This window comes from Onthophagus taurus, chromosome 11, assembly GCF_036711975.1.
Source record: "Onthophagus taurus isolate NC chromosome 11, IU_Otau_3.0, whole genome shotgun sequence".
NCBI classification, from domain to species: Eukaryota; Metazoa; Arthropoda; class Insecta; order Coleoptera; family Scarabaeidae; genus Onthophagus; species Onthophagus taurus.
Window position 1 is genome coordinate 23315672 of NC_091976.1, and position 19347 is coordinate 23335018.

Genomic DNA, 19347 nt, shown 5'->3' on the forward strand with positions numbered 1-19347 from the left:
TAGCTTATCGCAATTACAAGTTCAATCAGTTCTTGACTAAGGGAGAACAGATATATATTGAATAAAATTGGATTCAAGGAACTTGACTTGTAGCTTATTCTGTGGCCAACATTTTTAAGCTTAAGTATCTTTTCGAAGTAGCGTCAGTGAACAATCGCTGAAAAAACTGGAGGGGTATTTCTACTCTACATAATCTGGATCAACGTAGGGATATCAATAAAAACAGGCAGTGGAGAATTTCTTTCTACGAAGGCTTTTCGTATATCCAATACCAAAGTTGTCACCGCTTGATGAACTCCTTTACCTTTAAAACTGAGTGTTTGTTGGGTTGCATAACAACATGAATTTTTAATTCATAAAAACAAATATTTTTGTTCAAAAACACTCTTTATTTATAGATATATTTACATTTTTTTTCAGTCCCAATTAGTCCTTATTAAATAGTAGCTAAAATAGAATAGTAACTACATAATCATGGTAATTCATACTTCCAGAAATAGGAAAAGTTTTTTATTTAATTTATGCGTTATTATTAAAGGTATTGTTAATTATTAAATTGATAAAATAGAAAATAAAAATCGGAGTATCACAAACAATACTACATAGACTACTATAAATATACATCGCTCGGAAAAATGCGTCTACAAAGAACAAAATAAAGAACGTTTTTGGTTTTAACGATAAACACACATTTAAAAGCACGATCACGATCAAAAACACAGTTTTTATTATTTTTATTTCGGGGTTTCGGTCACTAAAAATTCACATCACTCGCGACTTTTGTATCTACGTGTCTTTCTTTCGTTTCTTTCCGAGGAATGTCTTTACCATCGCGAGCACAATACTGAATACCCTATCACGGAACTGTCTGTCTTGGAAATTAGGTCAGATCTATCACCTCTATAAACCTGAAAAAGAAATAAACAAAAACGTTAATCACATAATTTAGATTTTTTCGAAAGAGACGTAAAAAACGCCTTTTACATAAATATTAACATGTAAATAAATCCAATTTATTTAGATTTGCAAATTCGTTTAATTGGTATGTATTTAGAATTCTAGGTCAATGCGACATTTGTTATTCTCGTTATTAACGTTTTGAGGTTTTTCGTGCACGGCCTGTTATATTATTTATTTTTTCATTCATTTTTAGTTTTATTGTAGCTGTTCACGGTTTAGAAACTCGCAAATTGCACTTCGTTTCAAGTGATGATAATAAGTGTGGCGCAGCAGTAGAGAAAGTGAAGTAAATTTACAGATGATGATAATAGCAATAACAACCCAGATGGTTTATTCGAGGTCATTTTAAGTAACATTCTTTTTAAATAAATTAAAAACTTACCCATTTACACGCTTGAATTTTCTGAAGAACTATTACTAGTTCTTCTTAATGCCGGTGGAGGTGGTGCAGGTTTAAACCGGAGTGGTGATGGTGTGTAAAATTCATCCGGGTCGGCATCATCGCCTGAAGATGGTGTAGGTGATGGCGATGGGGGCGAAAGAACACGATCTTCATGATCTTGAAGCATTTGTCGAAAATCTTGAATCGATTCGTTCAACGACCACAATTGAGATAGTAAAGATAAATCCAATTGTCTCAAACTATACTGTAAAGATAAAACATAATGATTAAAGATAATGTTAAAATGAAAGTAAAAATAATTATTTCAAATTGGCATATCGCGTTCTCGCACTTTCTACTGTAAATATGCGTCCACTGTAAATGATGTCATTATTGTCGTTTTCTCTTGAACGTTTTTTTTTTATTATTAATTTTGTTGTAAAGAAAAATAGGCAAATTATTCTTTTTAAGCCACCTTCGATTTGATTACGACCACATAAAAGAATGCAGCTTGACTTCATGTTTAATTTATTATTACGGTTAACAATCTTGCGTTCTTACGCAAGCGGTCGACATTGCGAATGCACCGGGAGATTGCAAACTGGAGGCTGAGTGAAAGTTGGCGACGATGTCGAAGGAAAGAAAAAAGATCAAAAGAAATGACCTTAAAAGGTCACATAACCTCGAGCGATTTCTTAGAAAAGGATCCGATGGAGACAGATAAGAAAGTGTATCTAATTGAATTTGCATCGGTTCCCAACCAAATGGAAACGAAGAAAGTCTACTAACTTTATTCCTGCTTGAATAACTACAAGGACTTAAGTAGTAAAAATTTATTGAGTGGGCGAGAAAAAGAAAACAAGTTTTACACCTGTATTTATCGTACTAAATAAAAACGCGAATACAAAGCATGCGGAAACAAGGTTTATTGTTATGTTTTGTATACAACTCAAAGGCTTTGTCCTTTAGGAAATTGAATTCTAGTCCCACACAGGAGTTTATAAAGCTGACTGGTGACTGGTAGACGTACATTTAGTACCATTGTTTTCGCCTGGAGAAATGTCTAAACTGTCTGGTATTGTGAAGGATTGCGTTGAAAACGAGATGGAAATTAATTTTTTTTTCGATTAAGAAATCAATTTCGTAAAAATTATTAAAAACTTAATTCTATTATTAATTCAGTTAAACATAAACAAATAATTAATATGAAATTAAAGGAACAAAGTAGGTAAAATATCATTTTTACAAAATATTCTTGATCTTTGAATGATCTTTATCACTGTTAAACGCTGTCACAAAGCATGTCACACTCGAAATGGCTATAAGAAATTTTCAAACCTACATCACTGCGTAATAAGAATACCGTACACGGCTGAGTAGGAGCAATGCCATACTCAGTGCAGTGGACATTGGAAGTGAATTGTGGCACACGGGGTAGTGCCAGCCATCTATGGCGATGATCAAGAAGAAAGCTGAATGCCGTTGGACTCGTTAGGCGATGAAAAAGAAACCGATCGTGTCGGCCAAGAATAGGAAGGCACGCGTGGAGTGGGCGAAGGCTCATCTCAACTAGACCCGACAATAGTGGCAGCAAGTCATCTACAGCGACGATAGCAAATTCCTGATGTTTGGAATTGATGGCATATCGTGTACAGGTGCATTCTAAGAATGATATGCTTCCCTGGGAACGCAAAAATATGAGTTGGGGTTAGGTGTTCCAACTAGCTAACGACCCAAAACATCGTTCCAGAGACGTCACCAACTGGTTCACGTAGTATATAGAGTCCTAGCTAGTCGTTATAGCTTTCGGGCCACATCCGCCGATGAAAACTTTCGGCAGCTGGAGACGGAGATGTAAGACTGTCATCGACAACAAGCTAGAGAACTATCCAAAGAGACTACCAAAGAAGAAAAATTACCAACCCAGCAAGTTTCATAGGACAAGATTGAGGCAGTTCTAAAGATGAAGTAAAGGAAGTTCCAGAAGAAGTTAAACCTAAGGAAGATAAACTTGAGAAGACATCCCAAGAGGTTGTCAAAGAAGAGAAATTAGGAACCCAGCAAGTTTCAGAAAAGAAGAATCAGTTTCTAAAGATGAAGTGAGGAATGTTTTAGAAGAAGCAAAGACGGAGGAAGTTAAACCTAATGAAGACAAATTTGAAAAACCATCTCAAGAGGTTGTCAAAGAAGAAGAAAAATTACTAAATTAAATTTTATTTATTATTAGAAGACAAAGTTGGAGAATTATCCAAAAAGTCAAGTAGTGTTGATTTAAAAGAAATAAGACCTGAAGAAAGTAAAATGAAAATGTTTCTTTCCAGAGTGTCTAATTTGAAGAGTCCTTGTGATTATTCATCTGTCTCATCCTATCATTCCTCGGGAAGAATAATTTACTCGATTATCATTCTAGAAGTACCAAAGAACGGTTTTCTATCAAACAGCAATTTTTGTCAATATGAAAACAAAAAGACAGAGTTTCCCGAAATAACACCATGTGACATTTCCCGAATTTATTTGCCAACGTCGCAGGCTCCATCATTTGCAGAACTAAGTATTTACTCAAACTGGTCAAACTGAATATTCTACACATTTATCACCTAGTAACTCCGTGTGGTGACGAAGTTGAAGAATAAAGCTTTCAACTGATCCTCCAGGTTGAAGGCTTGGCTTGAGGCTGACAAAGAAGGCTCTTTGGAAACCGGATATCAGGCCTCGGAACTGGATGGATAAAACTGGAGACGAACATGGCGACAGAATATGGACTACTCTTTTGGAACGTAGAATTAACAAGACTAAGTCCCTATTGGAACAGTTAGGAATTGATGCATTGCAAAAAACCAGATGGCTTTGGGAAGGGAATTTTGGGTGAATACTGTGGAGAAGGACACGAGGGGTTTTCTAGATGTGAGGTGCTGGAACTGAAAGGCTGGGGATAGGCAGGAATGGAGGAGCCTGATAAACTGTCGTGCCATAGAGGAAGAAACTACCGAAACCTGTAACGTGTAAACGTTACATATTCGTAACGTGTAAGATAGACAAACGTGTAAAATGAGATTTATGTGAGGACAACACCGCCAACTGTTGAAAACACGAACAACTACTATTAAAGTTTCTCTTAACGTCCTTTTCAAGATTCTCTCAGCAATTACAACTTGTCATCATGGGGTTAAAGAGACACTATTAGGACTGGTTAGGGTGGACTGAAAGTATATGAAATTATGTTAACCGTTGGTGGGTCGAGGACAAAGCTGATATTTTTGGACTTGACTTGAGATGTCATTATAACACCACCACCTGTTGAGTTCTCGATTGGGCTGCAGTGCTGGGTAAAAACTATGAGAAGTTTGATGATGAAACACTACAGATTTCTAGCAAGGGTGTCTACTGTAAAAAAGAACGTCATTGATTGCAATGATTACCCAATAGGAAGAGTCACAAAAATGTAGGTACCTATCTGATGAGTAGAGATAGTGTGTTTTTCTCAAAAGCTATTAGTCATAATTACATCACGACTTAAGATAACACGAATATAAAATATCCACAACCTGAGTTAGATGAATGTGGCAAAATAGCTTTAAATCAACGTTTTAATTTTCCTTTGCATAATTCAAAACCTTTTTGTCGCCTTGATAGTTTAGAAAAACAATTACGTAAGAATTAATTTATGATTTATGTTTAAAAAAAATTACAAACACTATTTTAACGGATATGTTTAGTTACATTAAAATAACTAAAGTATTCAAAACGGACGTGATAAGACTGTAATTTTATTTATTCTCGTGTATGATTCACCAGTTGAGTTTCTCACAGGCCCACAATATGTATAATGGTAACTTTTTATTATGCGCCAAGTCCACGGAGAACATAAATGAAGTAATAAATTTTAATGAAAACATCTTGGAAACTAGCTCGCAACCTTTCACGAATATTAAAGTAGCAATTAACTTTCTGCACTGAAGGGTGTCTATAGACAAAAAATATCGTTAATTTTTTAAAATTTGATTACGAGTTTAATAGATAAATATGCAACCAATTACTTTTATCTTATCGAAATGTTAATAATAAATAAATTCGATAAACTCAAACGTGTTGCATCGCAGTATTAACGAAAATATTTGTACATACTTCAAGGAATTTCTGTTATCTTTTCTTCGTTGTAATTTATAATAGTATAAATCTAAATGTAATAACATTGATGCTGGTTTAATCGAAGTATTATGTAAAATCCCGAATGAATCATAACAAGATAACGCATCTTTCAACTCATTTATCTATAAGCGCAATGTTTGACGTGGAATTTCCATAAAGGTTAAAGAGAAGAAAAGTTTTCGGTTACAACCGCTACAGAAAAACTGTCACTTCCTGGCTGTTGGCACACCTAACAGGACTCTTAATTAATCAGCCAGCGGAGAGAACTGTGAGAAAATGGACTCACTGAGGCAGAGCGCGACTTGATACAGTTACTCAGAAAAACGGGAGACTACAAAAAGGTTGTCTCCACATCCTCCCGTTGGAGCAAGTAAGAAAGATAAAGTAATTGATTCAATTTCCCGGCTATTAACTTAGAATGCAACCTCGTTTCAATAAAATTTTTAAATTTAGGATCCTTCCAAAGTGCTAACTATCCTTAACGAAGAATAGGTCAGTTCTGAGAGAAGCCTTCAAATTGAGTTTCGTACGTTAATAGAAGACCATCGTGGGCTCTCGTAACTGTACAAAAGGTGGGAGTCGTAGAGGTTACGAGGCCACCATCAAGAACCACTCAACAAAGAACGAAACTGTTACCTGAACTAGAAGCATGAAAAATATAAACACAAAAAAGGAATCGTTTTTAAGAAATTATTGAATACGACCAATAAATAACACAGGATGTGGTTCGTAAATTTTTAAATTAACATACACGCGGAACTCCAACCGTGTTTAAATTAAATTAAATCACTCACACGAATTGAGATGAGAGAACATTCAAGCGTAAAATACCGCATGTTGTCCCCTACAATCAAGAATTTCCTTTCCACCTGAGAATGTTGACAGTAGTCACGCATATTCCGGCTTAACATTTGATTAATCAACGTTTAAGTACCGCTAATTTAAGAACCATTATGGCTCATTAAATAGCAAATACATTGCCGCGTAGGATTTATATTTATCTTTAAATCTATTCTCAACCGTACTTTCTTTATTTTTATTTATTTCATTTAGTTTAGATCTTCCGCGTGTTTAAACTGTTTATAGTTCGCGTGTCAATTATAACAATGGAACTGGATTGAAATAGAATATGACCCCTAGAATTGTTGAGGTTATCTCGCCATGATACAAGTTTATATCGTTAATGTTCGGAATTAAGTAAATATTTTAGTTACATTAATTAACGTCAATTTTTTTTGATTAAAGATAAGTTTGCAATTCGAAGTATTACCAGTGTATTTTCAATTTGAAATTGTAATTTATGGTATCTTTCATCTTGAAGACTCACGCTAATCGCTTATCCTGCATGGCAGGATTTCGCAAAGATGAATCACGACACATGAACTAAGCAGACGTCGGCTGCAAGAATGTAGCACGAGATATCTCCCCTTTGTTTGAATAGTATAACGCCATCGGCAGGTGTTTGAAGTAGCGGTGTATGTAAACCTGATAAGCCCATTTGTTCCACGTCCCCGGCTATTTATAAAACTTTTAATGAATCCTATACAGATGCTTTTTATTTAAAATAGAATCAGGTGCTGTATGTAGGGGGTAAAGATTAATTATTTTACTATTTTAAAAAATGAAAGTATAGGCCTTGTTAGTTTCGCTTATAGTTTTGGTTTGTAATTTTCGTTTATTCCACGCATCAGGTACCACTAAAGTTACGCAATAATGAACACGACTTTGTTAAAACATCAACAACATTCGATATCAACGTTACACATGTTACACTCTACTTATACAGAGTAAAACAACGCTAGAAAAATTTCTTTGTGCTTTTTATAAATGTTCAATATTGATAATTTATAACGATCTTTACCCCAGCGACTAGTTACTTTTCTAAGATGTTGTTTTACATGGTTCAAGTCTTTGTCGACAGCAGGTGCGTTGCATCGACCCCGTGGTATTCCCAACTGGAGATTAACTCGAGTAGCCATGTGCATCGCTTAAGTTAAAAAAAGAAACCCCTAAGGAAGAATTTCCATATTTATATCATTTTTTTCTCACCTCTAACACTTTTATACTTTCTTAATTTTATTCCAATAAAAAAAAGGAAACCAACCGAAGAAAAGTGGTATCAACAAATAAAACGCCATCAGGTAGAAGTTTTATATACATATTCGCTTCCTTATTGCACATAACAGCCGGTCGCAAGACAGGTACTGAAATTCCACGCAACGAAAAGAATGTCCGCGTATACTTACGTAACTATACTGGAATTTTACTTCGAAAGCAATAATCATACTTACGCGACAAAAATAAAAGGGATGATGATCGTTGAAATTGCCCTCGAATTAAATGTAAATTTCATCGGACGATTCTATTGTTGAAAGATCACCGATGGATCCGAATAGAAAGCGAAAGAACAACAATGCAAAGTGCAACCCATAACCGAACGCCGAACACATAACCTTTCGATAAAGAAACACTCCTTGTGGTCTATTTATTATGCACGAACTATGCGTTATGCAACGATAATTTTATTCACTCGATTTGTGTGGTATAATCCACTATTTAACATTTTTTTGTTTATATTTTTTTATTTCAAATTAATTCAACAGAAATGAATTCGTCTATATTGGGATAGAAGTGTACGGAGGATGTAGGGACGAGGGGAGCTGATAAGGTGGTAAGATCAGGAGTTGTGGAGGAGAGATATGAGGAGGGTGTGTTTTCAGAAGTATGTGTCGGCAGGAGATGATGGAGAATGTTAGAAAGGCGCTGAAGAGATTATAAATGGAATCAGATAAAGATGTATAGGTTTATGAAATGGATGAGGTGGCCATGTCTAGTAAGGGCATTCAGCTGATGACTGGACATGTTCCATTCCATGTGTATGTGTGTGGGGTTTGAGTGAGGACACCCTGCAGCATATCTTGCAGGAGTATCTAGGTGGGAGGAAAGTAAATAGTAAAGACGAGGTCAGAAGGAAGAAAGAGAGAGAAAGTTAGGGAGACTCGAATATAATTACGGATGATAGAGATGTGGGTGATTGGAACAAGTTGGCGACAGGAATTATGTTTGGTTATGATGAGGAGTAGTGCTGGGTGTTGTTAGGCGGAGGCGGTGGGTGGCCTTGGTGGTAATTGGGTAGAGAAGAGCAAACAGAAAGCTGCATGCCGAAAGACAGGACGGTCGTCATCATATTTTATACATGGTAACTTAAACTGTCATTGTAAAGAATAAAGCTTCATAAGCAACCAAATCAAATCGAAATATAGACATGGACAGTACATAAAAGCAACTACACTGGATGGATAAATTGTATTGATGACAACGAAATTTGATAATTGATAGATTATCCAAAAAGATTATATTTTTTTGTAATAAAATGTCTAAAAATTAAAACCAGATAAAAGTATCAATAAAGCTAAGACTCGACTTGTTGTCAAGGGCTGCGTTTAATAACCATGAGTAGACTACGATAAATTCTATACCCCATATGTATTCTGAACTTGAGGAAGAATTATAGATGATACGACCATAGAGTTTTGAGGAGTTTTAATTACCAAGAAATACAAATTCAGAGAAGAATTACACAAATGATTGAAAAATTTGGCATGACTAACGCAAAACCAAGCTAGTTTGCTAATCATGCTAGTTAACAAAAAGGAAGAAAGTATAGTTCTTGATCATAACACATCACATCGAGTAGTTCTCATATCTCACAATGTGAAGTTAGCCGAAGATGTTGTGTAAGTTAATCGTGGCTAGAAAAGTATCGAAGTCCACAAAGCGGATTAAATACTAATCTAACCTTCTTATCTATTAACATTAAAAAGGTGAGATTCGGGAATTTTTGTTACTGTACGAAAAAAAAACTGTTTAGAAGACTTTGTAATATATAACGACCATGCAGAATACGATATGTTGATCGACAACCAAATCTCAATAGCTAGCAGCCAACGAATTGATATATTGAGAAAAGTCCAGATTTCCTGTGTGACAATAAATATTATGATAAAACCTTGAGTTTTGTTACAAAAGCACAAAGTACATCATTGTATGTACAGGGTGGGCCGTCAACGTCCACTAAAGTTTGTATATTTCAAAGAAGACTTGAACGAGATATCAACTGTGCTATATTTTTGGAAAGAAAAATTTATGCTATCGTCGCATTTGCAAAAATATATAGGGTGTTTGCCATTTAAAAAAATCATTTTTATGTCAATAACTGCTAAAATATTGCTTTGAGGGAACAGAAAGGAAGATTTATCAATAAGAAAAAAGTTATGACGACTTTTCGAAAATGCACTTTTTTGAAAAACACCCTGTATCTCTGAAACCGTAAGAGATATCGATATGCGGTTTTCGTCATTAAGTTTCTTATAAAAATCGAGCCTCAGACACTGACACCATTTTTACTCTATCTTTTATAAAAAGAGGAGTTTTCCTTAAAAGTGTCCAATTTGCCCCACCTGTACAGTATTATTACAAAGAAAATTTGTGTCAAAAATATTTTAGCAGTGTGTAACGTTGACATGAAAAATCAATTAGCCGACCTTTATATGAACAATTTATTGGCCTTACAATTTTTAAAGTGAAATTGGCAACGTGGTTTGAATCGTAACTTTCTACTCTGATACCTCGATTGCGTTTTAGCTTTAATGATATCGGTTGAAACTCCTCAGCTCCAAAAGACCTCGGCTTATATTCGGCTAGATCTAGAGCTATAGATCGACCATCACAGAGCTATAAAACAGCTTTTCTACAAAAAGATCACACTGCTTTATCTTTACCACTTTAGAAATTAAAGCTGAAGGTACTTCCAGCCGAAGCGCTGCAATTGTAACTTTCGATGCTCATATCTAGTTTGCATTTTATTTTTAATGATATCGCTTCATCTTAACAAACCTCGGCTGTGATTTATCGCATACTACAAGAACTTGCATATCGAGGTTAAATCCGAGGTACTACAAACATCATAAATTCGATTGCGTTTATTGAGTCACGATTGTAGCGCCTCGGCGGTGAGCAACCTCGGCTATCATCTATCGCAATCGTCAGAGATAAAATGCAACTTAAATATAGATCACAATTTTTATCATCACCGATTTAAAGATTAAATTAAGTCGCTTGCGACCATTTATACATTCATACTTCGACTGAGTTTTATCTTGCATAGTCTCAATTATAGAACCTCGGCTATAATTAGTCGCAATCATCAAAGTAAAATGTAGCTTACGAAATTTTCTTAACTGCTTTAGAGGTTATGTCGTTTTTCTTTAATGGTCTCGATTGTAGCGCCTCGCTTTCAAGGCTATGACCTACTGTAATCATCAGAGATTGATCATAGCTCTGGTATGCAATAAATAATTAGATATCAAAACCACGAAGTTTGCAGGAGATATTAGGAAATATTAGACAATCATATGTATGTGATCTTTAAGGATTAAAGATATAGTTTATATTACATGTTTGGTGTTTAATGTAATGCAGAAGTTGTTTTATAAAGACAACTTGGGTAAGTGAGGTAGCCTTATTTATGAGGGGATCTAGATTTTCAAATCTTAATAATCTTACGTTTACCAATTATTTGATAACATTTTAAACGGAAGCACTAAGTTTTATATTTGGATTTAGTCATACATGATTTTGATAAATTCCTAGTAATACAGAATTAAATTCTTTATCCGATAGGCTAATCAAATATGTATGAGGTGTTCCATTTCTAATTTTCGAGTTTTTTGAATTGATTACGATAATTAAATTTGTGAGTAATCCTGTATAAGATTGAGTGATACATTTGAAGATCCAACGTTGCCGGTTGATTACTGTTGAGACATCTTTGGTTTAACCGGTGAGTCATTTTGATTTGTATCTTACGATCTGGTTTTTCAAAAGTTCTACTATAATAAAAATTAAAACGATAAAAGTAGATTGAATAATTATAATTTCAACTTTTTAACGCCTCACCTAATCATAATTTATTATTCAAATCAAATCATTTATAAAGCACTTTTTTCTCTTCCCACACCGCTTAGAAAGTGTGTACGTAGAGTCTGTCCATAATTGCCATTTTCGCGTATTAATTAGCTTCTATGTGGTGTAGTCACAAGGTCGAACGTGGAATTAAAAAACCGCCTTCTAAACGTGTTTCTGTAAAAGTAACAGTAAAACGCGATGTAGTTGCGTAACCCATCGGTAACCTTTTCTACATTGAAATGGTTCCACGCCCTTCTCGGCGAAATGATTTTACATCTCTATGAGGTCGATATAGCTGTTTTCTCGTGTAAAACCGCGTTTCCGGAAAATTTAAACCCGCAATAATGACTCCCTTATTCGCTCGGGTATCGTTCCGTGGATAATTACAAGACGAGGTTATCGGGTATTGAATTTGCTGGGAGTTAACTGGGCACGTGCAAGAACGGTCGTTTAATGGTTTTCGTGGGCGGTTTTGCCCCGGAGGAAGTTGTAAAACCACGGAATTTTCTTTTGTTGATGAAACAATTATTAATAAGAATTGAAAACAAAAAGAAAAAAATTCCATTTATTATTACTCACCATATGGGTTTTGTAAACTAATTGAAGAACAACAAACTTAAGAGGGGTGCTTATTTAAAATCGTTAAGATGTTTAGATTTTCTTCGTTCGTGTTTGCTGTTTTTAAACTTATTTACTAACATAACCTTTTAAACTATGAATGAGTTAATTGATATCCTCTTTAATACCTTTTCCAACATTTCTTAAGAACTGACAAAATCTCGTTTCGTTTCCTCTTTGGGTTTATTTTTACGGCTCGGTTAACAAACGGATTCGGTTCGTTGCCAATGGTGAGAATGTCGAGTTTTCCTCGACTCGGAGACTACGAGAGGATGCATTGTTTTCAAGAAAAACGTTCGATTCAACGACGTCGTTTCCACGCGGTTGGTTGTAGTCGTTGTTGGGCTGGTTACTATACATGTTGGCCTTGCAACTTGTTTACACTATTCATACGGGATCTATACTAATGGACACGCAAAGACAGTACGTATTCAAAAATTATGGGAAAATTACAAAGGAAGTTACGTTATTTTGCGAAATCTTACATACACATAACGTTACGTAAAAGCTTAGAAAAAAAAAAAGATTAAAGGACAACAGCCTTATGAACGACAACGAAAGATGACACTGTATTCTTCCTACGCACGTCATCAAGTGTCAAGGCCGAACGTACTTTGCGTTTCGAATTACATATGAAATTGTTTCTTTAGAATAAAGAAACATTTTCTAATATTCGTAATAATATTTATCTATTTTTATAAATTATTTCATGCGACTTTAAATAGTTTCAAAACTTGTTTATAATTGGAGATGACATCATTAACGATCACACACAAATACCTTCTGTCAAGGTCACAAAGTTTATTAAAAATCAAAACATCGAACTTACCATTTCCCTTCGTAGTATGGCTAATTGAGCATCCAAACTCGATTGCTGTTGATTCCCAGCGACGACGTTTCCGGTGGTCTGCTGTTGCTTCGGATGTGGTGGGTAAACCATGTGCTGTTGTTGGACACCTGCACCCGGAGGCGTTGTGTTCCGGCTCCGGTTCGGTGTTTGTTGTCCTTCCATGAAACTGAAGCTGGAAAGACTCTTCGGTAGCGGTGGTAATCCATGAAGATTCGACATTGCAGCCAGCCTGGAAATTAAAGGGTCCAGATTGATGTCAGTGTCGTTCTTTTCGGCAGCTTCCTCGATGGTAATTTGACAACTGGATAGACGCACTTCCTGCCCGTTACTCAACTCTATCCAATCGGAATGATGTATTTTTGAATCTTGCAAATTTTGTTCGTTGAGATCGGTGAGTTTTTGGTCATCATAAAGATCTTTTGATGGTTTTCTTTGGCGTTTCATGATACGTTCTTGTTCAATTTTCATGTTTTGTAACTCGTTTATTAATAATTCATGATTAAGTTTATCATCAAACTTTACATGGAGCGACTTCCGATCTGTTGTTGATGAATTACTATCTTTGCTACTACTCGAATCATCTTTAGTTTCAGTTTCCGATGAATCTTCGATAACCAAAACTGTCGTGGCTTGTGGAAGAAGCACTTCGACTTCATCTTGATGAGCAACTTCATCGTGCACTTTAATCATAGTTTTATCCAAAGACACTTCGATATCCTCGTTATCACGATTGTTAAGAACTTCAGCGAACATCTCATCTATGAGAGTATTCACGTGATTTCTGTCATTCAAAACTTCGTTCCAATTTTTGTCTTTTTCTTTCAAACTTTCTTTCCTGGTTACGTTTGGTGGTTTCTTTTGAGGGTTCGACTCGTAAATAACAGTTCTTGTTTTCTTCTGTTCGTGGGATATCGACCGTTCCAAAGTAGGTTTCGAAAGATTCAAGTTAATGCTCACTGAACAATAAGATTGAGACTTCGCGATTGGATTCGCGGCAAAGTTCTCTTTGATTTGTTGCACTTTCGATGAAACCGGAGGCGGAGGTGCAACCCTAACAGGTACTGAGGGTGGTTTCGAACCAATTTCTTGTTGAATCGCGACGTTAACTTTTTTATTCTTAAGTGCTTCGGCAACCGTGTGTTTACTAGGCCTCGGGGGTACAGGTGGAGGCGGTTTTGCCATTTTATTCCCGGCGTTTGACCGCATCATGATCATAACTTACGTCGTCACTATACGTTGTTAGTCATGAGTAAATGATTCACGAGTATTTGTTCGGATAAAGTAGGTCGCGGGTTTACGTAGTTCTCTCTCGGAGGTCGAGCGCGGGACTGTGGAAGTCTCGGAGTACAGCATTTTACCTTTTCGACAACAACCCAGTTGGTGGAGGGGGATTCTCCTCCTCAACTCCTCGCCAGCAGCTCAGGCTACTGTTAACGCAGGCGAACTGTGTAGTTGTTTACCGTGTACAATTAACGAAAACAATAACAAAATTAGATGGTACTGAAAAGAAGTCATCTTGTAGTAATCAAAATTAGTTTTTAAGTGATTTTAAATCTTAATTTCAAACTAATAATTTGTATACGAACCAGATTAAAAAAAAAATTGTATAACTTGGGAATTCGAACAGAATTGTGACATATTTTGTCAAATTTTTAAAATCATACAATTAAATGTTGATCAATAAGTATTATTGCGCAGTAATAAGATCTCATAAATTTGATGTTATGCACATCTGCGCAGAACATTATTTTGTTATATATATCGTTTTTAACAATAATGTGTGGTATGAAAAAAGCAGATGTAAAGTACGCCTACTTGTCATACTTAATCAACCCGCAGCACAAAACGCGTGTGAAACACGTTTTCCACGACCCATACCAAAGATGAATTGTACACATGAATTCTGAATGCAATTCTGAATATGCTGAGTGAAATGTGGTTACTCATTTTTTCCCAAGTACGAAGTTTTCCACCTTAAAATATTGTATGGGGAGTATTACAATATAAGTGAATAAATATAATAGATTTTTAGTGAAACATCAAGAAAGGTCTATCAACAAAACTGCGAACAAATTATTTAGGATCTTAATATTTAGATTTCCTTGATCGTTCACGATATCAGTGTTGAAAGATGTGTTCTGTTTTTTTTTTCAGTTTTTCATCATGACTTTTGGGTTACGAAATGCTGGAGATTTTTTTCAAAGATTCATCGATAAAGTATTGCAACGTTTGGATTTATGGTATTTTGGGATATCAGTGATGGTGCTTCTTGTGTGTTTTGAAGACAAACATTATCCAAGCAGAAATAAGTGAGTACACATTTTGATTTTACATTCCAATAAAAGACCCAAAATAAACCTAGTTAATCTCTTATTGCTATTAGAAGAAAGGTTATGGATATCTTTTACTTTGGCTTAAGAAAATTCGCTTCACTAACACCCATAACATAAGCTTAGACAAAGCCCATATCTCCTGTGTTAAAACTATTTCTGTTCTAACTCCGTTAACTTCTTCTTAATAAGTTATGGCACATAGATTATGCACGCCAATGAAGAGAACCCAGTCCACACAAATTTACTTTGCAACATCTCTGCTTTTATATTATGTGCTTGTTTTACTTATTTTCTATCCAAAATAAGATTGTCTTTGATGATTGATCTTCCAATTCAAAAGATTTTTATGTCACTCTTGTTAGCTACGTTTCCAATCAAATCGTTGAATCTAAATGAAGAGTAGTTGTTGATTCACAAATTTAGTATTTTTAGCAAAACATGAATTTTTCATAGAAGAACTAAGGTTCAATCGTATTTGTCAATATTATCATTCAAAACAGGAATTAGATTTAAAAAGCGCTTGTAATCGCTGTATGCCAGAATAAAGTCATCATCTATTTGTATGGCAACACCTCAAAAAACGACACTCAAAAATTGATTTATAAGATAGCAAAGTTAATGAATTTGTTAATAACATTAATCCACTATGCGTTGCTTGGTTGCAATACATTTTGGAACCGCCATTTTGCCACAATTATCATAATAATATTAATAATTGAAATGATTGAGTATAAGAAGTGTTACAGATTTGTTTATTAAATAAGACTGTGAATCATTTTCTGACAGTTCTTCGCCGCGTCAACTCCAATCTTGGCTGCAGATTTATAACTCTGCTTTGTAAGATTTATTTCTAAGTGATTTTTTTAGTATTTTTGGAACTTTCTTTATAACTTTCAGATAATATATTAATGCTCAAGCTCCTTGAGGTGAATTTCTTGGACCTAGTCTAAGAAAACTTATGACGGATGAAAAATTACTGGCATTCTTGGCAATGAAAAAGACCCACACTAAAACTCTACCCACATATTTTCAGAACCTTGACTAAAAAGTAGACGAAAATCGTACTTAGAAATTTGTTTTTGAAAGTATGCGCTCGTCACCTATCTCGTCCTCTTTTAGTGATTCAAATTCAGAATCAGATCCATTCTACAGGATCCTTTTCACATTTTGAACAGTAAAGTTCAGCGTCATCATAGCCAAGTCATACTCAAAAAGAGTGCTTCTCATCCCGTTGGAAATGCCGCTTCGTTTTCAAACTGCCCGGTTATGTGTTCACTCAGTTTGATTCATCACTGATCATCAAAATAACTACTGTATCTAGCACAATCTGGACCAATATCTAATCGTTATCTTATTTCCCTCTATATTTGGAAGAGAAAGCTTGAGTATCGTCATGTAAGACATTGCTAAGGTATTTATTGACTTGCTCGTGGCCAGTGACGCAACAATTTACTACTCTCGTTTACTCGAATCCTTATAAGTCTTGAGTATGTTCCATAAAATAACCGTTTCTTGTGTACGCTGATAGAAAAAGTTACATGTTATGACTCGTTTGGACTTATTGCACAATGTCTCAATATGCATTTTAAAAGATTTGACAACAATTTTGGTAAGGCGATATTCAGAGATGTATTTAGCTGGTTCTCAAGCGAACTATCTCGGTTTTCTTATGCTAATACTTAATCGGTCACCCAGAAAAGTAGTTCAAGCAACATTACGTCTCTCTCCAGATATCCTTTCGACTTTTAAAGTATCACGTTCCCTGGGCTGATATGTTACTTTGGCCATCTGGGATTAAAACCGTAGGTGTTAGTTGAAGCGTGGTAACTGGGTATGTTCGCTGCAATGCAGTTTTATTGGAACCAAGCCGAGCTTCTGGCGATAATTACCTCATACACTAATTATACAAACATCTCAAACGAGTGCTGATCTCCAACAACCTTCAGAACTAAAATAGGAATCACAAATATATTAATATCTGTTTAATAGGCGCTCTCGTATTATTATTCTTGTGGTACAGAAATGAAAATAGATGAAATCTTGATGTAATTTTAACCTATAGCTGGTTCAAGTATTATTATGAACCCTAGTTATCCTAAACCAAACCGAATATATTTTAGGATACATATAAAACATAAAAAGATAAAATCGCAACTTAATAATATCTAAATTTGACAAAAACGACACAATTCAGTTATCTTGATATAAAATCATGATATAAGATTTCGTTAAAATTTTCTAAATAAGTCTATTTGACCTGAATTTAATTTAAAAATCTCGCATACTTTGACGTGCTAAATCAAGTCAGTTCATTTTACTTTCCCACTGACCCAGATGCAAGTATTGACCCGTTATGTAGTCCAATTACCTTCAAGAATGTCGATTTATTTATTTTTTGTAATCAATCTCGCAAAAAAAGTGAATAAAAAAATAGATAGGTAACAATATCAAGAATTAAACATCTTGTGAAAGGAGTTGTAATCACAAAGGTTGAACGTTGTAATTAGCGGGGAAATTATGTCACCGTTGTTCGCAGAGTGAATGTCACGGCTCGTATTGCGTCACGCGCTGCTTTATTTTCCAATCTAAAGTAAATTATCCGCATCTCTACTCTACTATATGTCTCTCTACCATGCGTTGCGGTTCCTAACGGCAACTAAAAGTTTTTCTCAAGAAAAAAGCCCGGTCATCGTCGTAACACGGTGACGAGTTTGATTCAAATCCAATCAAAATCCACAAATAATTAATCTAACAGTAAAATTTATCTGGTCGTTTTGGTGAAAGGGTCTAATCTACATACTACCTCGTATTTATTCATAACGCAAAATGCAAAACATTACAGTAGTTATCTAATTTTTAATTAACAACTATTTAAACGAATTTTTTTCAAGTGTGTATTCGACTTCAGCTTTTTATTTTGCGTACACAACTGTAAACCGATATTTTATTCGCTTCGGAGTTTGGTTCAAGTTGCAAAACAACTACGGCGATAATTGTATAACCCTAGGCGTTACCCGCAAGTCAAGCTATGCTACAAGAAATCCGCCTCCTCATTGGACGTTCCATCTTTGAACAAAGGTTACAGTGCCGGGTCGGTCACGATTTTAGAAATCTCGAGTTAAAACCGTTCGTTTACTCGTGCACCCGCACAAACTAAAAGGTTTTCTGTTATGTAATTGATTTTGCAAGTTCTTATTTTTTTTTGAATTTCCCGCTTTTAATTAGGATGGTTGTTAAGGAAAAATGGCGGTTTGACACTTAGCTATCATACAGTGGCAGACAGCATTGAATTATGAGATTTTTGTACAACATGATAAAAAAATTAGTAGAGATGCTGTATGTAGACTTTTGTTGGTCACTGTATTTGTAATTAAACTGGAAAATTGGAGATTATAAAAAATAAAAAAGGATTTATTATCTACTTCAAATAAAACATTTAAAGAATTACCTGTTTGATCTAATCGAAGAAAATATCTTAATTTCGATTATTTTTTTGAATTTCCCGCTTTTAATTAGGATGGTTGTTAAGGAAAAAATGGCGGTTTGACAATTAGCTGTCATATTTTAAAATTAATCTGGATTATTGGAGATTATAAAAAATAAAATAAAATTATAAAAAAAATTTATTATCTACTTCAAATAAAACATTAAAAAAAAGTTACCTGTTTGATCTAATCGAAGAAAATATCTTAACGATTATTAAACTTCCACTCTTGTCGACACATTGGACATTGTTGATTAACTTGTTGAGATTGTAACCATTTAACAATACAGTGCATATGAAAGCAATGAGTGCATTCGCCCCAAACTAATGGACAATTATCTCCAGGAAATTTACATTCAGGGCAACAACCATCAAAGGACATTCGACATATTCCACAATTATCATCGTTTGCTACCCATTTCCAAGTAGCGACCGATTGCCAATCTTAATAATCAAAAACTAAATTAAAAACTTACGAAACCCATAAATAACAATTTACTTACTTTTAATGATAACTTTCATAATGAACCATATCCAAGGGGATAGAAAATTGATGTATTGATGTCAATTTAATGTCATTTAATAGTGTTTTTGTACAAATTAC

General features: G+C 34.8%; 2 protein-coding genes across 5 annotated transcripts; both read right to left on the bottom strand.

Moving 5' to 3' along the window:
* Positions 1-366: 366 nt before the first annotated feature.
* LOC111427830 (uncharacterized) lies at positions 367-14383 on the bottom strand. The gene is made up of 3 exons (XM_023063176.2): positions 12906-14383; positions 1343-1607; positions 367-908 (listed from the first exon to the last, which is right to left on the bottom strand). Exons 1-2 carry the CDS (start codon positions 14139-14141, stop codon positions 1347-1349), a joined length of 1497 nt encoding a protein of 498 aa, XP_022918944.1. The 5' UTR covers positions 14142-14383; the 3' UTR covers positions 367-908; positions 1343-1346.
* LOC111427850 (lemming A) lies at positions 13088-19338 on the bottom strand. Of its 4 annotated transcripts, XR_011642049.1 has the most exons (4): positions 19247-19338; positions 18922-19187; positions 18708-18834; positions 18053-18634 (listed from the first exon to the last, which is right to left on the bottom strand). XR_011642049.1 is itself a non-coding variant. In XM_023063203.2 (3 exons), the coding sequence occupies exons 1-2, from the start codon at positions 19263-19265 to the stop codon at positions 18949-18951; spliced, it is 258 nt and encodes an 85-aa protein (XP_022918971.1). In that variant the 5' UTR covers positions 19266-19338; the 3' UTR covers positions 13088-13155; positions 18922-18948. The 4 variants fall into 4 exon arrangements, 3 of the variants coding, with proteins under 3 accessions (XP_022918971.1, XP_022918980.1, XP_022918964.1); XM_023063203.2 differs by lacking the exons at positions 18053-18634; positions 18708-18834 and adding an exon at positions 13088-13155; XM_023063212.2 differs by lacking the exons at positions 18053-18634; positions 18708-18834 and adding an exon at positions 14408-14426.
* Positions 19339-19347: the final 9 nt, after the last annotated feature.

Coding starts and splice junctions, on each gene's coding strand:
- LOC111427830 (XM_023063176.2), bottom strand. CDS start 14,141: ATGATCATGATGCGGTCAAACGCCGGGAATAAAATGGCAAAACCGCCT. Junction 1,608..12,905: donor CCATACTACGAAGGGAAATG/GTAAGTTCGATG, acceptor TTATCTTTACAG/TATAGTTTGAGACAATTGGA.